Consider the following 21,633-nt stretch of genomic DNA (forward strand, 5'->3'; position numbering starts at 1 on the left):
AAACCCACAACCTCTTCCACCTAGAAGGACAAGAGCAGCGTATTACTTTAAAGGCACTATATAAATGCAAGTCGTAGTTATAGTAGTTGGTTTATGGGAACACCACCACTTCCATGTTCCCCTCCAAGTCACACATCATCCCGACTTGGGGCATATATCGGCGTTCCTTCATCGTCGCTGGGTCAAAATCATGGAACTCCCTACCTAACAGCACCGTAGGAGTACCTTCACATTATGCACTGCAGAAGTATAAGGCGGTGGCTCATCACCACTTTCTCAAGGAGAACTAGGGATGTGCAATAAATGCTGGCCTTGCCAACAATGCTCATATCCCCAGAATGAATAAACAAAGGAGCTCAGCAATTCAAGCTTTTACCATTTTGTCTATCAAGTTCTAAAAACAATTAACATTTTCATTATTGCTATTGCACCAAGATTTTTTGATCTTCAAAAAAACCCTCATAAACCTCTCCAGGGCTTCAGTCTCTATTCGCCTAGCCTCCGAGTCTGTGAGCAACCATCCCACAGAAACCACCAGAAACTCCAATACAAAAATGTGCAAAATAGTCAGACTGCGGCCAGCATTTTCTGACTGTGAAATCACCAGCCTGCGATTTTCCTCTCATTCATTTTAATGGACAGGAAAATCACAGGCTGGTGAGCACACCAGCAGTAAAATCCCAGCCTTGGTCTTGATTTTTGTTTGAAACGAATAAATCATGCAAGTTTGGCTATTGCACAATTAGTACCTTTTTCTGTAAATAAATCTGTGATTAGTTTGGATGTAATAGTGGGGCAGTGTGTTAGTTTTCTGCTTCTGAGGTGACGGGAGAAAATGGTGCACATCCAATTCATTCTCCAGTAAGGGGTTCATTCTCCATGCGTCAGGGTTAGTTTTTAAACCTGGGCGATGCTAACCCATATCAGTAAAGGAAGGTGCAGATTTTTGTACACAAAGAGACTTGATCTGCTTGCAGAAACTGTAGCATATCTGAGAACACAGGAGATGTATTGAGCAACAGCATGAAGCGTGACACATGGTATGGGACACCTAAATTCGCAGTAAGAATTAATAAACTAAAATACTGAAGTTTTGCTGACTTTTAATTTACAGGTTAATCACTGACCTGTTATCATGTTATGGATAGGAGTGGCGATGTTGATATCTTGAAGATGTTCAAGTGTCTCTGTGTGAAACAAGCGCAGTGCAGATCCAGAACTGAAGGCGATCCATACTCCAACGCCAGCCACAGCCATGTGCGCGATCACCATCCCTTCTTCCTGATGCGCCTCGAACTGTTGCTGAAAACATGTGGAAAAAAATTGAATAATAAGTGAAAAGGAAGTTAAAATCCACACCCAGTGCTAAAACAATCATGGCCAACAATAATGTGCATTTGTATAGTGCCTTTAATGTAGAAAAATATCCTAAGTGTAGTAAAAAAAGGGCACTGAGCCAAAGGAGACGATATTAGGAGGGGGTACAAAAAACTTGGTCAAAGAGATGAGTTTTAAGGAGGGTCTTGAAGAGGGAAGTGGAGTAATCCCCTCCAGCCAAACAAACCTCCAAGATCTCTGTGCTATTCCAATTCTGGCTTCTTGACCATCTCCAAATTTAATCGCTCCACCATTGGCAGCTGTGCCTGGGCTCTGGAATTCCCTTCCTAAACTTCTCTGCCTCTCTAGCTTTCTTTCTGCCTTTAAGATGCTCCGTAAAACCTGCCTCCATCTACCCCCTAGTATCTCCTTGCATGGTTCGGTGTTAAATCTTTTTTGATAACACTCATGTGCAGCACCTTGGGACATTTTACTATGTTAAAGGCACTATATAAATACAAGTTGTTGCTGAGGTGGAGGGTTTAGGATGCTGCCTTGGTGGCTGAAGGCACAGCTAAGAATGGTGGGACTGAAGCGGACAACTGTACTTGGGAACACTACTAACATGGCCACTTAGTTTGTGCTCAGTCCGAGATTGGAAGAGGAAACAACGCAATGGGGAGCTTTGACTCCCTTTTTCTGATTACTGGAATGGTTACATAATACTCAAAAGTAGTTGTCTGAAATCTAGGCTAAACCACTTTGTAACTTCAAGAGGGTTTCATAAACAGAGAGCAAATTAGTATCTGCTCACAGCGGGAGGAGCTCGCTGTGTTATTGGTTAGTGTTTGAGTAAAATATACATGTGATATATTAGTCACATGAAGTATTCATGGCTCGGCTTGAGATTCAACCTCAAGTAGTTCAAGCACTGAACATAGCCAAGATCATATAAAGAGAATCAATTAAGCCACTGTTGTACGGCTCAGAAACATGGACCATGTACAGTAGACACCTCAAGTCGCTGGAGAAATAACACCAACGATGTCTCCACAAGATCCTACAAATCTCCTGGGAGGACAGATGTACCAACGTTAGCATCCTCAACCAGACCATTGATGCACTGACCACACTTGATCAATTCCGCTAGGTAGGCCACATAGTTCGCATGCCAGACACGAAACTCCCAAAGCAAGCGCTCTACTCGGAACTCCTTCATGGCAAATGAACCAAAGGTGGGCAGCAGAAATGTTACAAGGACACCCTCAAAGCCTCCCTGATAAAGTGCAACATCCCCACTGACACCTGGGAGACCCTGGCCAAAGACCGCCCTAAGTGGAGGAAGCGCATCCGGGAGGGTGCTGAGCACCTCGAGTCTCATCACCGAGAGCATGCAGAAACCAAGTGCAGGCAGCGGAAAGAGCGTGCGGCAAACCAGTCCCACCCACCCCTTACCCTCACCTCAATGACTATCTGTCCCACCTGTGACAGGGACTGTGGTTCTCGTATTGGACTGTACAGCCACCTAAGAACTACTGTTAAGAGTGGAAGCAAGTCTTCCTCGATTCCGAGGGACTACCTATGATAATGATGTTGAATCAAGCAGTTATCTCACAGTTACAACATTTTTTTTTATTGATCCCTGGGATGTGAGCATCGCTGGCATGGCCAGCATTTATTGGCCATTCCTAACTGCCCCTCAAGAAGGTGGTGATGAGGCTTGCTTGGCCATTTCAGAGGGCAGTTAAGAGCCAACCACATTGTTGTGGGTCTGGAATCACATGTAGGCCAGACCGGGTAAGGACAGCAGATTTCCTTCCCTAAAGGACATTAGTGAGCCACTTGGGTTTTTAACGACAATCCAACAGCTTCATGCTCACCATTACTGATACTAGCTTTTTACTCCAGATTTTAAAAAGAGAAAGACTTACATTTATGTATCACCTTTCATGACCACCAGATGTCTCGAAGCGCTTTGCAGCCAATGAAGTATTTTTTTGAATCATTGTTGTAGTGTGGGAGACACGGCTGCCAATTTGCACACAATAAGCTCCCACAAACAGCAATGCGGTCATCTATTTTATTCCAGATTTATTTAATTAACTGAATTTAAATTCCCCAGCTGCCGTGATGGGATTTGAGCTCAGTCTCCAGATCATTAGTCCAGGCCTCTGGATTACTAGTCCAGTAACATAACCACTATGCTACTGCACCCCTGCAATTAATGTTATACTCATGTACTGACTGGTAAAAATATCCCACTTTTGCACATTTCTTTCCTTAAATGGGAGGGAACTAGATTAAATAGACATAAGCTCGAAGAGAAATGCACTTTATTAATAACTGATTATGCCTCTCATGATCAAAATGGAGGAAGCAATAATATACATGGAAGAACTAATGAGAGGAAGTGGCAGTGTGTCAAACACCTTTCCTAAATAATGTTTTAGTCCCCTCAACCAGATCAGAATGTACAAATCCACTATAATTTATTCTTTTTTGCCAGAGGAGATACAATCTTAATACAACCTTGATACGTTCAAAACAAAACCCAAAATGTTCTCCTGCATTTTCAAGCCTTCAACTGAACAAGTACTTCAGATTTTTTTTTAAATATCGTAAGGTGGATGTAAAATGGCTTTCTACTTACTGGATGGTGTGTGGGGAAGTGAGTGCTTTTTAAGTGCACATTCTGGGTAGTTTTCCAGAAGTGCATTCTCAAGTTTGTTCTATCTTCCCTGAGATGACCTCTAGCCTCCCAACCTGCCCTGTGTTGAAAGGGTGCTTTTCTGTGGACTGCAGATCGAGCAGTCCAGTCCTGCAGGTCACTGTTACTTGTCTCAGCCCCACTGTCAGGACTCTCCAATGAAAACAAGACATTTGAAAGGTATGCCCCTGGGTAAGAAACCAACTCACACTGTTATTTGCAGTCAGGAGCTGCATTGCGGTTCAGTTGATGCAGCAAGACTCACCGCAGAATAAAATGTTATTAATGACTTTGAGTCGAGCAACCCATCATGAAAGTTTACATAAAGTTATGCAGGAACAGTTTTGACAAGTTGTGAAACCCTCCCTACCTTATCACCCACTTCCCAGCAGAGTTTGACAGTGAAGCAAATGCATGGCACAATGACGTCAATCTTGTTAAAATGCCCAATTTGCAAGTGGTGTCACTGCAATGAAAATAATACAGAACTCTTCTTCCCCCCCAAACAAAAGAAAGTCTGTTAGAGCTCTAATTGCCAGTCAGTATCAGATACCAGTTCTCCTCCCCCAGAATGGAAAAGATACTTGCTTGCACTTGTAGGTATTACAACATTCACAAGCTCAATTAGATTGCATCCTTCATTCCTCAATGGTCCTACCCTCTCTAACTAATCCTTTAATCTTTATATGCTCATAAAAAGATCATTACTATTTTCTTTTATATTACCTGCTAGTCTTTTCTCATAATCCGTTTGAGCCTTTCTAACTTCCCTTTTCACCTCCCTACACTGATTTCTATATCCTTAATGATTATCTTCACGTTAGCCCAAGCCCTATCATATGCCTCTCTTTTTTAGCACCCGTTTTGTTTTAATCTATTTATCCAAATAACTCAATACTTTGATGCTTCCCCTTTTCAACTTGCAGAAACATACTTAGTTTGTGCTCTTATACATCTTGGGGCCGAAATTGCCCACCGGCAGAAACGAGTCGTACCTATCATTTTCTAAGTGTTCCGACCATCCCAATGCATGGAGTGGCCAAACCGGAAAAATTCAACACTTCGTGCTTTTGTTTTCGAGCGGGGCAGAAGTGGCCTCATCATCGGGACGGAATTAGGGGATGGGGCGGAGTGGCCGTCAGTAGTGGGGCGGAAGTGGGGGCGGGTCAGAGTAGCCAATGCTGGAAGTCATCAGCGCCGAGCTGATGGAGTCATCGTGCTGCTGCGTCATAACCTCTCTCCCCATCAGTTAAAGGGGAGGGACGCTGCGAACTCTGCAGCAACTTTAGCGGCAAACACAGGTCACCAGAGAGGGTTTCGACCGGGCCAGTGGCCTGGCACCCAAAAGGGGCTGTCAGGCTGTCTGTTGGCGGCCTGGCTGAACCCACGGCCCCAATTTTTGTCCCCACCTGGCAGTCAGCCGAGAAAAAAAAACATGGCATCACTGGCAGCACCACCTCCTCTTTCAGTGCGGCCGCGCTGCTAAGCCAGAGATTGTACCGACAACGAAAGCGGTCAGTGGCACAGACCGGCGGCGGGGCCGCTCCTGCGGGGCAATGGGTGGAGCAATCCTCTACTTTGCTCCAAACCCGAGGAAGGGCAATTTTTAAAATGGCGGACCCTCAGCGGCTATTCCACACCAACCCGTGGCCATCGCCTTCAGGCAGCCATGGGCCTGATAGAAAGGGGCAATTTCGGTCCTCTTATATTTGTAACTAAAACCTAGGAGTACCTGCTAAAACCAACTTTGGTTTGCTTTTAAGAAGGAAGATTTGATCCTAATAGGGAATAAAACTTTAATGTAAAAGTAATGTTAATATCCTCTCAGAAAGACTATAAATTTGATTATAACATTTTTCACCGAAGAGAATAGATTCTTAGCCTTGCTGTTGAAAAACTGGAAACTTATCAAGTCATTCACAGCAAGCAACCCACTCAGATCGCAGTGTGCTAGTCTTCGGCCAACTATCTTTCAAGGGTCGGTGTATGTTTCTTGGTGCAGTACTGATCACAGCTGGTTCCCACACAGTGACTCACTTCGAGGACTAGGGCAGATTGCAATATGGCTACGGCAGTGCAGTGGTTATATTACTGCACTAGTAAACCAGAGACCTGGACTAATAATCCAGAGAATACAAGTTCAAATCCCTCCTTGACAGTTTGAGAATTTTGAATTAAATTTTAACAGTGAAAATGGCTTTGAAGCTATTCGATTGGTGTAAAATCTCAACGGGTTCTTTAAGGAAGAAAGCCTGCTGTCCTTACCTGGTCTGGCCTATGTGACTCCAGTACCATACCAATGTAGTGAGAAGTGACCTAGCAAGCTCAGTTCAAGAAATGCCTCCACCTTCTCAAGTCAAGTAGGGATGGGCAATAAATGCCGGCTTTGCCAGCAACACCCACATTCAGAGAATGAATAAAAAAATTTTTAATCCACACACTACAACGAGAGCAGGCCAAAGACAGATGCCACCAGAAAGGTTGACTTGCGGCTCTGTATCAGACAAGACTCGAGACATGACTGATCTCCAGCAGGTTACTTTTTCAGCAGTAAAACAGAAACAATCTCCTCACAGAAACTCTCTTTCTGGAAGAGGAGTTTCAATTAAAAATACTTTGCTCACTCTGAAATATTGCCTCTCTTTAAGCAAGGCTCTGCTTCTTTAGTAATCTGTCCCCAGTTTGTTCACAATTAACATCTCATTGCTTATACAGAGTGTGTGTTGTTCATTGCGCAAATTGCCCGCTCAGGGTATAAAATGATTTGAATGTGTATAGTGTAGTCAAATCCTAGGAACAACCTCAATTGGCAGTCAGTGAATACAAACCCTGTTGGGTTTACTATGATGTACATACTTTACATTACATTACAGCATGTCTTGACTGAAGAAAAGGTTACTGCAATATTAGTCTGAGTATGAACATGCATTCGTCGTAAAATGAAACAAAGCTAAATTTTTCAAGCTCTTTGAGAATGTAGATTACTAAAGTAACATGATTAACATTAGAATCTCACCTTGGGGCTACTACAGTTGTGTAAATATACAATTTTTTGCGTTATTTCCAGTAATTGAATACAGTATGCTTCTTTTCACTTACACCGTGAAAATTATGTAGCTCGTTGACAATTTTAGTGTACAGTAACCTCATTCATATCATTCCCTGTAATTCACACAGTATAATTTGCATGACATACCAGACTAATGGTTCCATATGCACATTCCGCTAAGTGGCAGGTTTCAGAGGGGTAAAATGAAGAGTCTGACAAACTGAACACACATACTAAGTTTTAACATGAACTGCATAATTTTACATGTGAAAGTTATAAAGAAGGTAAAATCTTGCATTCATATAACATCTTTTCCCATATCCCAAAGCTCTTTACAGCCAATTAAGTACTTTTGAAGTGTCGGAATGCCAATTTGTGCACAGCAAGCTCCCACAAACAGCAAGGAGATAATGACCAGATAATCTGTTTTAATGGTGTTGGCTGAGGAACAAATATTGGCAGGACACTGGGGAGAACTCCTTGATTATGATTTAGGTACACACTATGACCATAAAATGCATGCATGGCAGGAACGAGGGAAATTATACCTATGTAAGACTCCAGCTTACTTACACTACAGGTGTTCTGAGATAATATTGCTACCTTGGTTGCTCGGTGAAGTTTTATACAGGTTGAACCTCCCTTATCCAGAACTCCCTTATCCGGAACCATCCCTCATACAGAACCATTCCTGGCCACCAGGTGGCGCATGCGCAGAACTCCGACATGAACAAATTGAAGCTGCCGACTCCCGCAATCGCTGGCCTGACCCAGCGGTCCACGTTCCCCCCCACCCATGATCTCTCTGCTGCACTCCCAGCCCCAAGCCAGCCAGCCCCGATATCCCCTTGTTCAGGACCTGTACCATCCAATTTAACGTGACCAGCCCTCGTCCGGAAAAATCCCTTATCCAGAACAGGCCAGGTCCCAAGGGTTCCAGATAAGGGAGGTTCAACCTGTACATATATTTCTTTTCAACACCCTCTCGACTGGGAAGTTAACCTCTTCCTGCCTCTATCAGTACCCTTCTACAATTATGGCCAACATCCAAAACTGTGACAAGCAATCTTCAGTTACTTATGCGGCCGAAGTAAGATTTGCTTGTTTCCGTGTTTCAGTAATAAGAACAATCCGTGGCACTGCATCATTTATGTAATTGTAATTATTGCTTTTGTAGCAGTAAGTCAGTTTCCAGATTTAAAGTTTGAGGCTCTCTCTGTACGGGTGTCATCAATAGTTCAAAGAGAAATGTCACTTCAATATTGGCAGTGGGGTTTCACAACTCATTATCTGACAGGAACAAACACTGTACGAAGTGATAGTTACACAACACCATCTAACTGGAAGGCAAACAGTAGTATCTTTGTTTCAAATCAATTGAAGTAAAGGCTTGAGCTATTCACAGCTCCACAGTTACCATGGAATATTCTGGCATCAACCTGCACTTGCACAGTGATTTGAATTAAGTGGACAGAGACTAGATTGCAAAATGCTTTCAATTGATAGCAGCACTGAGTTAGGAAGAATGGCACCTAGATTAAAAAGAAACAGCAATGTGCTAGAGTTTGCTGGTTGAATGGCTGATATCAGGTGTCAGTTTTAACTGTAGTGGGCATTCGGATTATGTGGGGGTGCGGGGAGGAGGGAGAGAAACTCAGAGTGAGGCCCGGGCCATTTTAACTCCTGGGTCTCGTTTAAATAATCCCTCTCGAAACCGGCAGGATTAATCTCAGGGCCAGAGGGTGGGAGCGGAGATCAGGTCAGGAGCCTTCGAATGTCGAGGACCCAAAGGAACGGTCCTCGGTATAACCTCTGCGCTGGGCAAGGGCTTTGGCAGCCGATGCCAGCGCTGTGATGAGGAGGCAAGTCCAGGGCTGGGAGGCACAGTGCAGAACCAAAAATTTGCAGACCATTAGATGCATGGTGACTGCAACTCTGGCAGGTTGGGGAAGGTGCACTCATTAATCAAGAGCCAAATATGCCAGGCCTTGGCCTTCCCTGAGTAGCCTTCCAAGGGGCAGAGCCTTCATGCACCCCAATTAAGGGCAGCAAAGTAGAAAATGGTGTGGTCAGAATCAGGACTCCCAGGGCAAGAGCTACCATATCCCCAAGCCTGGCCCATCCACTGGCAGAAGTGGAACCTACTTGAAAGTCCAGGCGTGGGTTGTGGCCTAAAACCCTGGACGAAGTAGAGGAACACAAGTTAGCCCCCGAGAAAAGGCTCCAAATGGGAACTTATTTCTTCTTTTCTGTGCCAGTTTGCAGCCTCTTGGGGCAGGCAGATCCCAGAGTTGTATCCCTAACATAGAAACATAGAAAATAGGTGGAGTAGGCCATTCGGCCCTTCGAGCCTGCACCACCATTCAATAAGATCATGGCTGATCATTCACCTCGATACCTCTTCCTGCTTTCTCTCCATACCCCTTGATCCCTTTAGCCATAAGGGCCATATCTAACTCCCTCTTGAATATATCTAATGAACTGGAATCAACAACTCTCTGCGGGAGAGAATTCCACAGGTTAACAACTCTGAGTGAAGAAGTTTCTCCTCATCTCGGTCCTAAATGGCTTACCCCTTATCCTTAGACTGTGTCCCTTGGTTCTGGACTTGCCCAACATCGGGAACATTCTTCCTGCATCTAACCTGTCCAGTCCCGTCAGAATTTTATATGTTTCTATGAGATCACCTCTCATTCTTCTAAACTCCAGTGAATCAGGTCCAGTCAATCCAGTTTCTCTTCAAAAGTCGCTGGCACCTGCCTGGACTATTTCCCCCCTCCCCACCCCCCCACCCCCCCAAGCCTGTGAACTTTGGTGGGGTCAGCGCCGGAGATCCAATGCAGGCACATGCTGGGATGTCGGCCCTCTGTTTGCAGCCCCCATCCCTCTTGTCCATCTTTCCTTTTTGATAATGGTCTCCATCTATGTAATTATGTCCATCATTTTATAATTCTCATTATTTACGCTTCTCATCCATCAAAATCTTAAAAGTCCCTCAGTCCAAGTCCACTTGCACAACAGCACAAAGAGCCCATGATCTAGTGCAAACAATGGAGAAGTCCAGACTTGGACAGCTGAGAGCTACACTTTTTGACCTCAACAATTCACGCTTCTCCAGCCGCCCAAGAGGTGGTGGGTTCCAAATCAGAAATATCTTGCAAAATATTTTTTTTTATTAAAAAGATTTTCCTGGGTCTGTGCCTACTATCCCTGGGCGCTGGGAATGTCAGATATCAGAAAATCATGTGAGTTCCTTTACACATGTGCCTTAACCTGCCTCATTTTTGTTGTGCTCCGTGTACCTGGATGTAGACCCAGAAAAATCCACACACACACAGTGTTCTGAGCAAATATTGATAGTACAATATACACAACATTGTATCTGATAAAAAATAAAGGTATTACTTCAATATTAATGCATATAGTTTTAGCATTTAACATCTTAAACTGTAAACCTAACAGATTTTAATATATGGGCTATAACTATTGCTAAAAGTGTGTTTGGGATAAAACATTACATGCCAATTGAGTACAGTTAATTAAGACTTTTAATGCAACTACTTGCAAATTTGAGGGAGTGCTACAGGTATGGAGGTGCTGTGGGAAGTACAGATTGCCACAATAAATACGAGCAATGTGCCATCATCAGGGACCAGCAGATCTCGACAGTGTAAAATCCACAGGTGGCAGGCATATCAGCAGCTCCTCCCCATCCCTCCCTCCAAAAACTCCGCTGTCAGATCAATGCTGGACAGTCCAAACATCCCTACAATGAAAAAGCAGCAGGAAGTCGGACACTATGGGGCCAGAGCAGATGCTCTTTCCACATAATATTAAAAGAAAGTGCCTATTCCGCCTTTTTATCCAAGATCCTAATTCCCTAAGCCAAGATTAAATAGGGTAAATTTTGCTCGACCAAACAGCATCCAAAAAGAGCGAATGTAATGCAGAGGAAAAAAGGTGCTAATCCTTTGCTGCTCAATAACACTACACACAAAATTCCTCTGTTTTTTCTAGCATCTGCACCCAAATGCAAATGATGTGTAAATGAATATCAGAGGTCCTTGTACACAAATTTCCTCCATTAGCACCAGGCTGTTACACTCCAGGGAGTGTTGAAACATTTCTTGCAATTGTCTTGCAATTCATTCTGCTAGATGAAGGGAGTTAGATGAAGTCCTTACTACTCGGGGGATCAAGGGTTATGGCGAGAAAGCAGGAAGGGGGTACTGAAGTTTCATGTTCAGCCATGAACTCATTGAATGGCGGTGCAGGCTAGAAGGGCTGAATGGCCTGCTCCTGCACCTATTTTCTATGTTTCTATCTGAAAGTGTTTATAAAGGCTCCGGTAATGCTCCTGGTCCCGGGCAAGGTGGCTGAATTTATTCTGCAACGTTCACCAGTAGAAAAATAAGTGGGAGTACCATTTGGAATGCCCTTATGTTTAACATACTTGGAGGAGGAGGAGGAGAAGAAGGGAGATGTAGCAAAGGCTGAGATGGATGACTAGAAGAGAAGGCATCACAGGAGAAGGGGTCCAATTCAGCCATACCCCGCAGATTGCATATTGTTGGAGATCCCCAAAGGTGTGGTGAGGGTACTATGCAGCAAGCTGATATGGAGACCTTCACCCATGATCCCAGATGGGCACTGCTCTATCTGTGGAAGTCAAGGTCACAATGGCCCTCAATATTTTCTGCAACATGCAGGATGCAGCAAGTGATGTGAGCAGTACAAGTCAGTCTGCTGTAAACAGGTGTATAACCCAGGCCACAATGACCATTTGTAACACTGAAGTGCACTACATCAGCTCGTCCTTTACCCCACAACAGCAGTGGGAAAAAGCTCTTCCACATCAGGTTTCCCCAGAGTGGATGGAACACATGTGATCTTCAGAGCTCCTCCAGCAAGATGTGCACTGTACAGTAATCACAAGAGATTTGAATCAGTCAAAGCCCAGATAATTTGTGATTACCACCATTGGATCATGCAAGTGAATGTGAAACTTCCAGGCCGAGCACTTAATTCATTCATCATGAGGTACTCCACACTTCCTGGTATCTTCAAGGATCCCTCTGCTGTGAAGGGTTGAATCTTGGAGGATAAAGGGGATATCTCCTCACATGCTGGCTAATGCCAACCTTTGGAATACTAATATAACACCAGAACATGGCTACAATGATGCTCATTCTACCACTGAGGCCATCACTGAGCACGCAGTAGGAATCCCAAGGCATCAATTCTACTGCCAGGACTGCTCCATTGTCTAGCCGAGGTCTCCTGTATCAAACACTTTCTGCTGGTGTCTCCATAACAGGGCCATGGAGAGTAGTCCAGTGGAGGAAGTGTAAGAAGAAAACCCTGTGAAGTAACTGAGAATGAGGCACCAAGAGTCAGAGTTATCAGAACCTCGAAAGCTGCAGGCATCTGTCGGTCTCTATTTGACACACTTTCTCCGGAGCTTTAAGTACTTTCCGAACCGTTCACCAGGAATCCTTCCTTCACCAAACTAATCTACTACTACTTCCCTCTCTGAATAACATCCTTTCAACCAATCCAACAAATAAATTCCTACCTCAAATAACCTTCTCTTAGGCAGTCCCTTGGAGTCGAGGATTTCACTCATTTCTCTTATTTGAAAGGAGGAGAGCATGTCAGGGGATCTCAAGACGCCGTAATCGCGATCATCTTCAAGAAAGGGGATAAGTCTGATGCGGTAACTACAGAGCAATCGCCCTGCTGTCTACCAGAGAAAGTTATCGCAAGAATCCTCCTCAACCGCCTTCTTCCTGTGGCAGAAGAGCTCCTCCCAGAGTCGCAATGCAGATTCCGCCCACTAAGGGGCATAATGGACATGATCTCAAATAATCACATCTTTATTGTGAAACCATCAGTCTAACCACCTCCCCTTGACATTCAATGGAGTTATCATCATCAGATCCACCACCATCAACATCCTGGAGAGTCACCATTGATCAGAAACTTAACTGTGGCTACAAGAGCGGGTTAGAGGCTGGGTATTCTGCGGCGAGTCACTAGTCTTTTGATGCTCCAAAGCCTTTCCACCACCTACAAGGCACAAGTCAGGAATGTGATGGAATATTCTCCACTTGCCTGGATGAGTGCAGCTCCAACAACATTCAAGAAGCTCAACACCATCCAGGACAAAGCAGCCCGCTTGATCCACCAGTTTAAACATTCACTTCCACCGACGAACCATGGCTGCAGTGTGTACCATGAACAAGATGCACTGCAGCAACTTGCCAAGGCTTCTTCGACAGCACCTTCCAAACCCACAAACTCCATCACCTAGAAGGACAAGGGCAGCAGGCGCACGGGAACACCATCACCTCCAAGATCCTCTCTTAGTCACACGCCATCCTGACATGGAAATATATCGTCGCTCCTTCATCGTCCCAGGATCAAAATTCTGAACTCCCTCCCTTGCAACACTATGGGAGTACCTTCACCACACGGACTACAGCAGTTCAAGAAGGCGGCTCACCACCATCTTCTCAAGGGCAATTAGGGATGGGCAATAAATGCTGAGATTGCCAGTGACACCCACATCCCATGAATGAATTAAAAAAAAAATCATCCCTCTTCCTATCCTAACATTCAATTTTTGGACTCAACTTTTCTTTTCCCTGTTCAACCTTATTCAAAAGTCTCACACAACAATGAAGACTCTCGTTCTTTATTTAAAGAAAATTCTGCGTGTGCTGTCCTTTCACCAACATACTCCAATGCAGACTGCTGGAGAACCCAGAATCTTATTGTGCAGCTGCTGACAACCCTTCCATGGCACAACAGCATACTTCAGTTATGTGAAGACATTAGAGAAGGCTCACGGGAGATTTCATAGAGCTGTTCAACATCATGAAGGGTTCGGATAGAGTAAATAAGGAAAAACTGTTTCCAGTGGCACAAGGGTCAGTAACCAGAAGACACAGATTTAAGGTGATTAACAAAGAACCAGAGGTGGGATGAGGAAAAGAATTCATGCAGCGACTTGTTATGATCTGGAATGCACTGCCAGAAAGGGTGTTGTAAGCTATTCAATAGTAACTTTCAAAAAGAAACTGGATAAATACTTGAAGGGGAAAAGATTTCAGGGCTACGGGGAAAGATCAGGGGAGTGGGACTAGTGGATAGCTCTCCCAAAGAGCCACCACAGGCATGGAGGACCAAATGACCTCCTTCTGTGCTGTATCATTGTGTGATGATTCTATGATGATATATTGACAAGGGGTGTCCCATTTCATTAAAAAACTAGAAAACTAAAAAGAACTTTTGGCTGGCTATAATTAACTTTACACGTTCCAAAACTGATCTGCAGCTGACACAGAAGGTCCAAGTTTCCGTCATCTGTAAACGGCACACCCGACTTTCTAGAATAAAAAGGGTGCCGAAAAGTTACCTTCTAATTCTCCGAGCTCTTCAGGATGTCTTCGGCCTCGGCGTGGCGCAACACAAGGGGTGGGGGGCAGAGCTAGGGCCCGGCGCTGAAAATAGTGCCGCGACCTCTGCACATGTGCGCTAGAGTGTGCGTGCATGTGCAGTAGCTCCTGGCAGCCCGAATCTCTACGATGCTGCATGGGAAACACACCGCCCCTAGCCCTGGCCCAATGGGCTCCCCGGGCATTGAAGATGTGCTTAGTTATCGGGACTCGGGCTTCCTAGAAACACCCACACCGATTATTGCTGGGATGATACGATTAACTGGGAGCCCTGAAAGCAACGTCTGCCTGAGATATCTGGGAGGGAAATCGCTGGTTTCATTGAGACCGACTGACAAATCTCCCGATGGGAAGTAAATTGGAGGGAGAGCCCATTCACTTGCTGTGGTCGGGAGTTACACAAGCCCATGTTCGGAGTCAGTCTGTGCTCCGTTCAGAAGATGGGTGTTCAGGCCATGGATGACTCTGAGTTGGATTCGGGATCCACGTCTTTGAACATTCTCTGACAACCACAGATTTCGGCAAAGTAAGGAGATGACACATCAAGACCACATCTGCGAGGAGCGTGCTTAGACTGGGGGAGAAATGCCCTGCTTTTATTCCGGACTGGTTGGAATTCTAAAAGTGGAATCTTGCAATCTGGAAGCACCAAATTAATAAACACCTAAATTAATAAGTGTCCAGGTACAAAATATGCCAATTCTGCTGTGTGCTCCAGTCGGCAAGGTAGGACTTCTAATTTTTATTACTTGATTTAATGTTCATTTATTGTTATTTAAAAATGATGATGGTTTCTGTTATGTCTTGGATAAAGAGTCAGACTAGATACTGCAAGCTCAAAGTAAGTGTGACCGTAGTCCTTTATTACAGATCTCAGAGAGCCTCTCCAGCCTGTGAGGCCTCCTTATATACACGTGCTCCCAAGAGATTGTGGGATCCCTTAGGACTCCAGAGTATAAGCCCTCTGGTGGTCAGACATGGTAATTAGGTAATTACAGGTTTACATAAATAACGACCGATCCCCCCCCCCCCCCACCCACCCCCCAAAGTCAATAGTGTGACTATTTACAATGTGAGTCGATCTGAGGCCTTCCTTTCCCTGGTTGATCTTCTCGGTGCAAATGCTGGTGCTGGTGAATCGTTTGTTGGGCCTTTGCTGGGCTGCTGCACAGCTGGCCTTGCTGGACTGCTGGGGGTGGTGAGCCTTGCTGGGCTGCTGCGGGTGATGGGTTCTGCTTCGTTGGGTTGGTTGCCACTTGTGTGTGTGTTGGAGGGTCGAAAAAGGTAGGGTCTATTGTGAGTTGTTTTGGATAGTCCGTAAATCTGAGTTTGGTTTGGTCCAAGTGTTTTCTGCAGGTGAGTCCATTTGCGAGTTTGACCACAAACATCCTACTCCCCTCTTTGGCCAAAACGGTGCCAGCAATCCATTTGGAGCCTTGTCCATAGTTCAGCACAAATACAGGATCATTTACTTCAATTTCGCGTGACACATTTGCATGATCATGATATGTATTCTGTTGAAGCCTCCTGCTCTCTACCTGTTTGTGTAGGTCAGGGTGGACTAATGAGAGCCTTGTCTTAAATGCCCTTTTCATGAGCAGTTCAGCTGGAGGGATCCCGGTGAGCGAGTGGGGTCTTGTGCGGTAACTAAGCAGGACTCGGGATAAGCGAGTCTGCAGTGAACCTTCAGTTAGCCTTTTCAAGCTCTGCTTGATTGTTTGAACTGCTTGTTCTGCCTGACCGTTGGATGCTGGCTTAAACGGGGCAGACGTAACATGTTTCATCCCATTGCGGCTCATGAATTCCTTGAATTCGGCACTGGTAAAGCACGGCCCATTGTCACTTACAAGGACATCAGGCAGGCCGTGCGTGGCAAACATGGCCTGTAGGCTTTCAATGGTGGCTGCGGACGTGCTTGCCGACATTATCACACATTCAATCCATTTGGAATTCGCATCTACAACCACTAAAAACATTTTTCCCAAGAATGGGCCGGCATAGTCGACATGAGCCCTAGACCACGGTTTGGAGGGCCAAGACCATAAACTTAGTGGCGCCTCCCTGGGTGCATTGTTAACTGGGAACATGTATTACATTTGTGCACCCAGGACACTAAGTCTGTATCGATACCGGGTCACCACACGTGGGATCTGGCTATCGCTATCATCATTACAATGTCTGGGTGGGTACTGTGGAGATCACTAATGAAAGTGTCCCTGCCTTTTTTTGGCACAACTACCCGATTGCCCCATAGGAGGCAGTCTGTTTGTATAGACATTTCAACTTTGCGCCGCTGGTACGGCTTTATTTCTTCCGGCATCTCCAACGGGACACTAGACCAACTCCGTGGAGCACTAATTTTTTTTTTTTTTTTACTCGGGACAGTAAGGGATCCTGACTCATCCAGGTTCTAATCTGTCGGGCGGTAACAGGTGATTGCTCACTCTCGAATGCTTACATTACAATAACTAAATCTGCGAGCTGTGCCATCTCCACCCCAATGGTAGCCTACTGAGAGCACCGGCACAGTTTTCTATGCCTGGCCTGTGGCGTAGTTGTATGCGGACAACGTGAGCGCCTATCTCTGGATGTGGGCCGTTGTAAACGAAAAGACCTTTGAGTGTGTTGATGCAGGTGAGGTCTTTCGAAGATTCCTCCAGCTGCTGCATCATGTAGGCCGAGGTCAATCCAGCTTCGTGAACGTTTTCCCTCCCGCCAGCGTCGCAAATAGGTCGTCTGCCTTTGGTAGCGAGTATTGATCCTGCAGCGAGAAACGATTGATAGTTACTTTGTAATCACCACAGATTCTGACAGTGCCGTCTCTCTTGAGGACTGAAACGATTGGACTGGCCCACTCGTGGAATTCGATCGGCGAAATGATGCCCTCTCGTTGCAGTCTGTCCAGCTCAATCTCCACTCTCTCTCTCATCATGTAAGGTACCGCTCTTGCCTTGTAATGGATGGGTCGCGTCCCCGGAATCAAATGGATTTGCACTTTTGCTCCTTGGAACTTCCCGATGCCTGGTTCCAATAGTGAGGGGAACTTGCTTAGAACCTGGGCACATGAGATGTCGTCGACGGACGAAAGCGCTCGGACGTCATCCCAGTTCCAGCGTATCTTTCCCAGCCAGTTCCTGCCGAACAGCGTGGGACCATCGCCCGGAGCACCTAGAGTGGTAAATCGTGCACCGCTCCATCGTAGGAGACCTTTACAGTATCACTGCCAATGACGGGAATCAGTTCCTTTATGTATGTTCTGAGTTTGGTACGAATAGGAATCAGGACTGGCCTTGAAGCCTTGTTGCACCACAACTTATAGAAAATCTTTTTACTCATTATGGACTGGCTTGCACCCGTGTCCAGCTCCATGGACACCGGGAGACCATTTAATTCAACCTTCAGCACTATCGGGGGACTCTCTGTGGTAAATGTGTGCACCCCATATGCCTCCGACTCCTCGGTCTGAGGCTCTGGTTCGTCATAATCCATTGTGGATCTGTCCTCCTCTGCTACATGGTGGTTTGCAGGATTAGCAGGGGTTGCAGCTCGCCTGCACATGCATTGGAGGTGCCCCATTGTTCCACAGCCCTTGCAAACGTATCCTTTGAAGCGGCATGAATGGAATCAATGATCACCCCTGCAGCGCCAACAAGGTGTTAATGGCCTTGTATTCACCACCCTTGATGGTGGACTCAGTCATCTGCGGAGGTGCAGCTACAGGCGTGTAAGTCCTGCCATGTACATTTCAATTCGAAAACAACGTTACTTTGTTCACAGTACTTGCAACAGCACTAGTGTGCTGGGAAATTTGTTTGGTATCGTCACTGGTGGAGATAAACGCCTGAGCTATCGCTATGGTTTTACTCAAGGTTGGGGTCTCTCCAGTCAAATGTTTGCGAAGTATTACTTCATGGCCAATGCCAAGTACAAAGAAGTCCCTGAGCATATGCTCCAAGTGTCCTTCAAATTTGCAATGTCCTGCAAGGCGCCTTAGCTCGGTGACGTAGCTCGCCACTTCCTGGCCTTCAGACCTCTTGCACGTGTAGAATCGTTACCTCGCCATCAGAACGCTTTCCTTCGGGTTTAGATGCTCCCGGACCAGTGTGCACAACTTATCGTACGACTTGTCTGTGGGTTTTGCTGGAGCGAGCAGGTTTTTCATGAAACCATATGTTGATGCCCCGCAAACGGTGAGGAGGATCGCCCTTCGTTTGGCAGCGTTCGCTTCTCCTTCCAGCTCGTTGGCCACGAAGTATTGGTCAAGTCGCTCCACGAAGGTTTCCCAATCATCTCCCTCTGAAAATTTCTCCAGGATGCCCACAGTTCTCTGCATTGTTGCGTTGGAGTTCGTCATCTGTATCTCGTCGCCAGTTGTTATGTCTTGGATAAAGATTCTGACTAGGTACTGCAAGCTCAAAGTAAATGTGACCGTAGTCCTTTATTGCAGATCTCAGAGTGCCTCTCCAGCCTGTGAGGCCTCCTTACAAACAGGTGCTCTCAAGGGATTGTGGGGTCCCTTGGGACTCCAGGGGTCAGACATGATAATTACAGGTTTACATATATAACAGTTTCTATGCATCTTTATGGTTAAAAGTGAAGTGTTTAATGCTTTGTAAAATCCCCTAACTTCCTTCCCACCCTATCTCTCGCCGCATGCGCCTAATTTATAAAGTGTAGGCAAGGCTTTTCTGAGCGTACAAAAATCTACACTTACTCCAAACTAACTTAGAATGGAGTAAGTTTACGCTGCCTAAACTTGCAAAACAGGCGTAAGTGGCTGGTAACGCCCCCTTTTGAAAAAAAATCTGTTCTAAAATGAAACTATTCTAACTATTCTAGAATTGGAGCAAATTAAATGCCGAGAATTGCAATTTCTAAGATACACCATACTAAACTAGTTGCTCCAAAAAAAACAGGAGCAACTCGAGCCGAAACTTGAGCCCTTAGTTTCTATTCAATGCATCAGAAAATGCACACACCTTGACAGCTCAGTCCTGGAGCTTCCATTGTCCCCGCTCCTTAATAGTTCGTACTGCCTCTAAAGGCCGCAGAAGCACAGACTTCCACTTCAGTTGATGGCTGCAGCAAATAATGCTCAGAGGAAATACTACTTTAGCAGGGTCAATACGTGGTAAAAGAACATAATGGGTTTAAAGTATAAGCAACAAAAGAAGCGCAACTCATACTATCCATACAAGCAGTGCAAAATTACAGGCAGACAAATTCAATAGTCTACCAAGGAATGGGTCTACTGGATCAAAACACCAATGGAGCAAAGGACTATGGGAACGTGATCAAAATCAGAGAGCATGCTGGATCTGATTATTGCTCCAAGCTGCCTTGAGAAAAACTTTCTGCATCTTACTGTACTTTCCAAGGACAATGAGAGATAAACAAGGTGAAGGATGAGATAGATAGCTGTCTGCTGGGCCGTGGGAACGGAGAGCAAAACAAACTGTTCTGCCCAGTAACAGACAAAGGGAAAAAAGATATAAAAACAGAGTGATTTGCAGGAGACCAGAAGAACCATTCAAGAATTTGATGATGAAGAATTAACCCCTTCTACTGTCCCAGAACTAGGCTCTGATGACCTTTGGTTCGGAGTTGTGTTCCCCGGGTAAGGTTGTAGGGTTAGTCATCTGGAAATCTGTTGAGCCTTGGTCAATAAAATATGAGAAAATCGATTATGAATCCTCATTTGATTCTTACCTTTCGAGCCAATAAAGAAACAAGAAAACTCTACACCATCATTCCTTGACTAAATTTACAGTCAGCTGTCCCTTTACACACCCGGGTTGCCTAGTCATATTGGGTGGGGGTGACAATTTCAAATTTCCTCTGTCCCCTAAAAGGAAAACACACGAACCCTAAAAATCTGCAGTTATGTAGTTATGCTGCGATAACCTCAGCCACAGAAATCTTCCACTGACTCCTGCAAAGTTCACGAGGTCATGGGGGAGGGGCCTCCAGAAGCTGGCCTCCTGCGGTATCGGGTTGCAATTGTATGCAGCAACACTGCGCCACCATACAGCAAAGCCTTTTTACAAGAGTTGATTTTAAAAGTTTTCTAATTACCTCCACAGTGTGGGTCTTGGTGCTGATGATGAAAACCTGTCCACCAGAAGCAGTCCAAAGTGTGTCTTCCATTACAAGGATGATTTTCACTGGCAAGTCACTCAGCTTCAGCACTTTTGGTGAATCAGCATTCCAAGATCCATCTTCAACAGACGAATTGAAAGAAAGTAATTTTAAAAAGTTTCTCCATTCATAGAAAACATGGTTCAGTTCAAAATATCGAACTTTATTTTAAACGTAAACCTGTTTTTGTCTGTGGTGTCCTGCACCAAAACATAATAGAACAACATTTCAGGAATTAATCCAGAAATCTCTTAAGTGTTCATTGCAGTCAATTTGAGTACCACGTTCATTTAATTTTACTTCCTTACACTTTTACCTATTAGAAATGAAAGAATGCCTCCAACATTTCCATAATCTATCTTTAAAACTAAAATATACAATTTACCAACACTCGCAACAAATAGCGTCACATGCAAATTATCACTGAGTTGCCAGTCTATAAAAATTATAGAAACATAGAAAATAGGTACAGGAGGAGGCCATTTGGCCCTTCGAGTCTGCACCACCATTCAATATGACCATGGCTGATCATGCAACTTCAGTACCCCATTCCTGCTTTCTCTCCATATCCCTTGATCCCTTTAGCCGTAAGGGTCACATCTAACTCCCTTTTGAATATATCTAACAAACTGGCCTCAACAACTTTGAGGTAGAGAATTCCACAGGTTCCCCACTCTCTGGGTGAAGAAGTTTCTCCTCATCTCGGTCCTAAATGGCTTACCCCTCATCCTTAGTATGTGATCCCTGGTTCTGGACTTCCCCAATATCGGGAACATTCTTCCTGCATTTAACCTGTCCAATCCCGTCAGAATTTTATATGTTTCTATGAGGTCCCCTCTCATTATTTTAAATTCCAGTGAATATAAGCCTAGTCGATCCAGTCTTTCTTCATAGGTCAGTCCTGCCATCCCGGGAATCAGTCTGGTGAACCTTCGCTGCACTCCCTCAATAGCAAGAATTTC

The 21,633-nt window shown here is 45.0% G+C and overlaps 1 protein-coding gene across 2 annotated transcripts in view; it reads right to left on the minus strand.

Moving 5' to 3' along the window:
• The window catches only part of arhgef10 (Rho guanine nucleotide exchange factor (GEF) 10), a 423,195-nt gene that overhangs the window by 34,601 nt on the left and 366,961 nt on the right, over window positions 1-21,633 (minus strand). For both annotated transcript variants that reach the window (XM_070884917.1, XM_070884916.1), the window contains 2 exons: window positions 20,609-20,751; window positions 1,128-1,302 (listed from right to left, as the gene is read on the minus strand). In XM_070884917.1, the coding sequence (XP_070741018.1) occupies window positions 1,128-1,302; window positions 20,609-20,751 (318 nt within the window). The remainder of the gene's footprint in view (window positions 1-1,127; window positions 1,303-20,608; window positions 20,752-21,633) is intronic.

Source organism: Pristiophorus japonicus, chromosome 7 (genome assembly GCF_044704955.1).
Source record: "Pristiophorus japonicus isolate sPriJap1 chromosome 7, sPriJap1.hap1, whole genome shotgun sequence".
Lineage (NCBI taxonomy): Eukaryota > Metazoa > Chordata > Chondrichthyes > Pristiophoridae > Pristiophorus > Pristiophorus japonicus.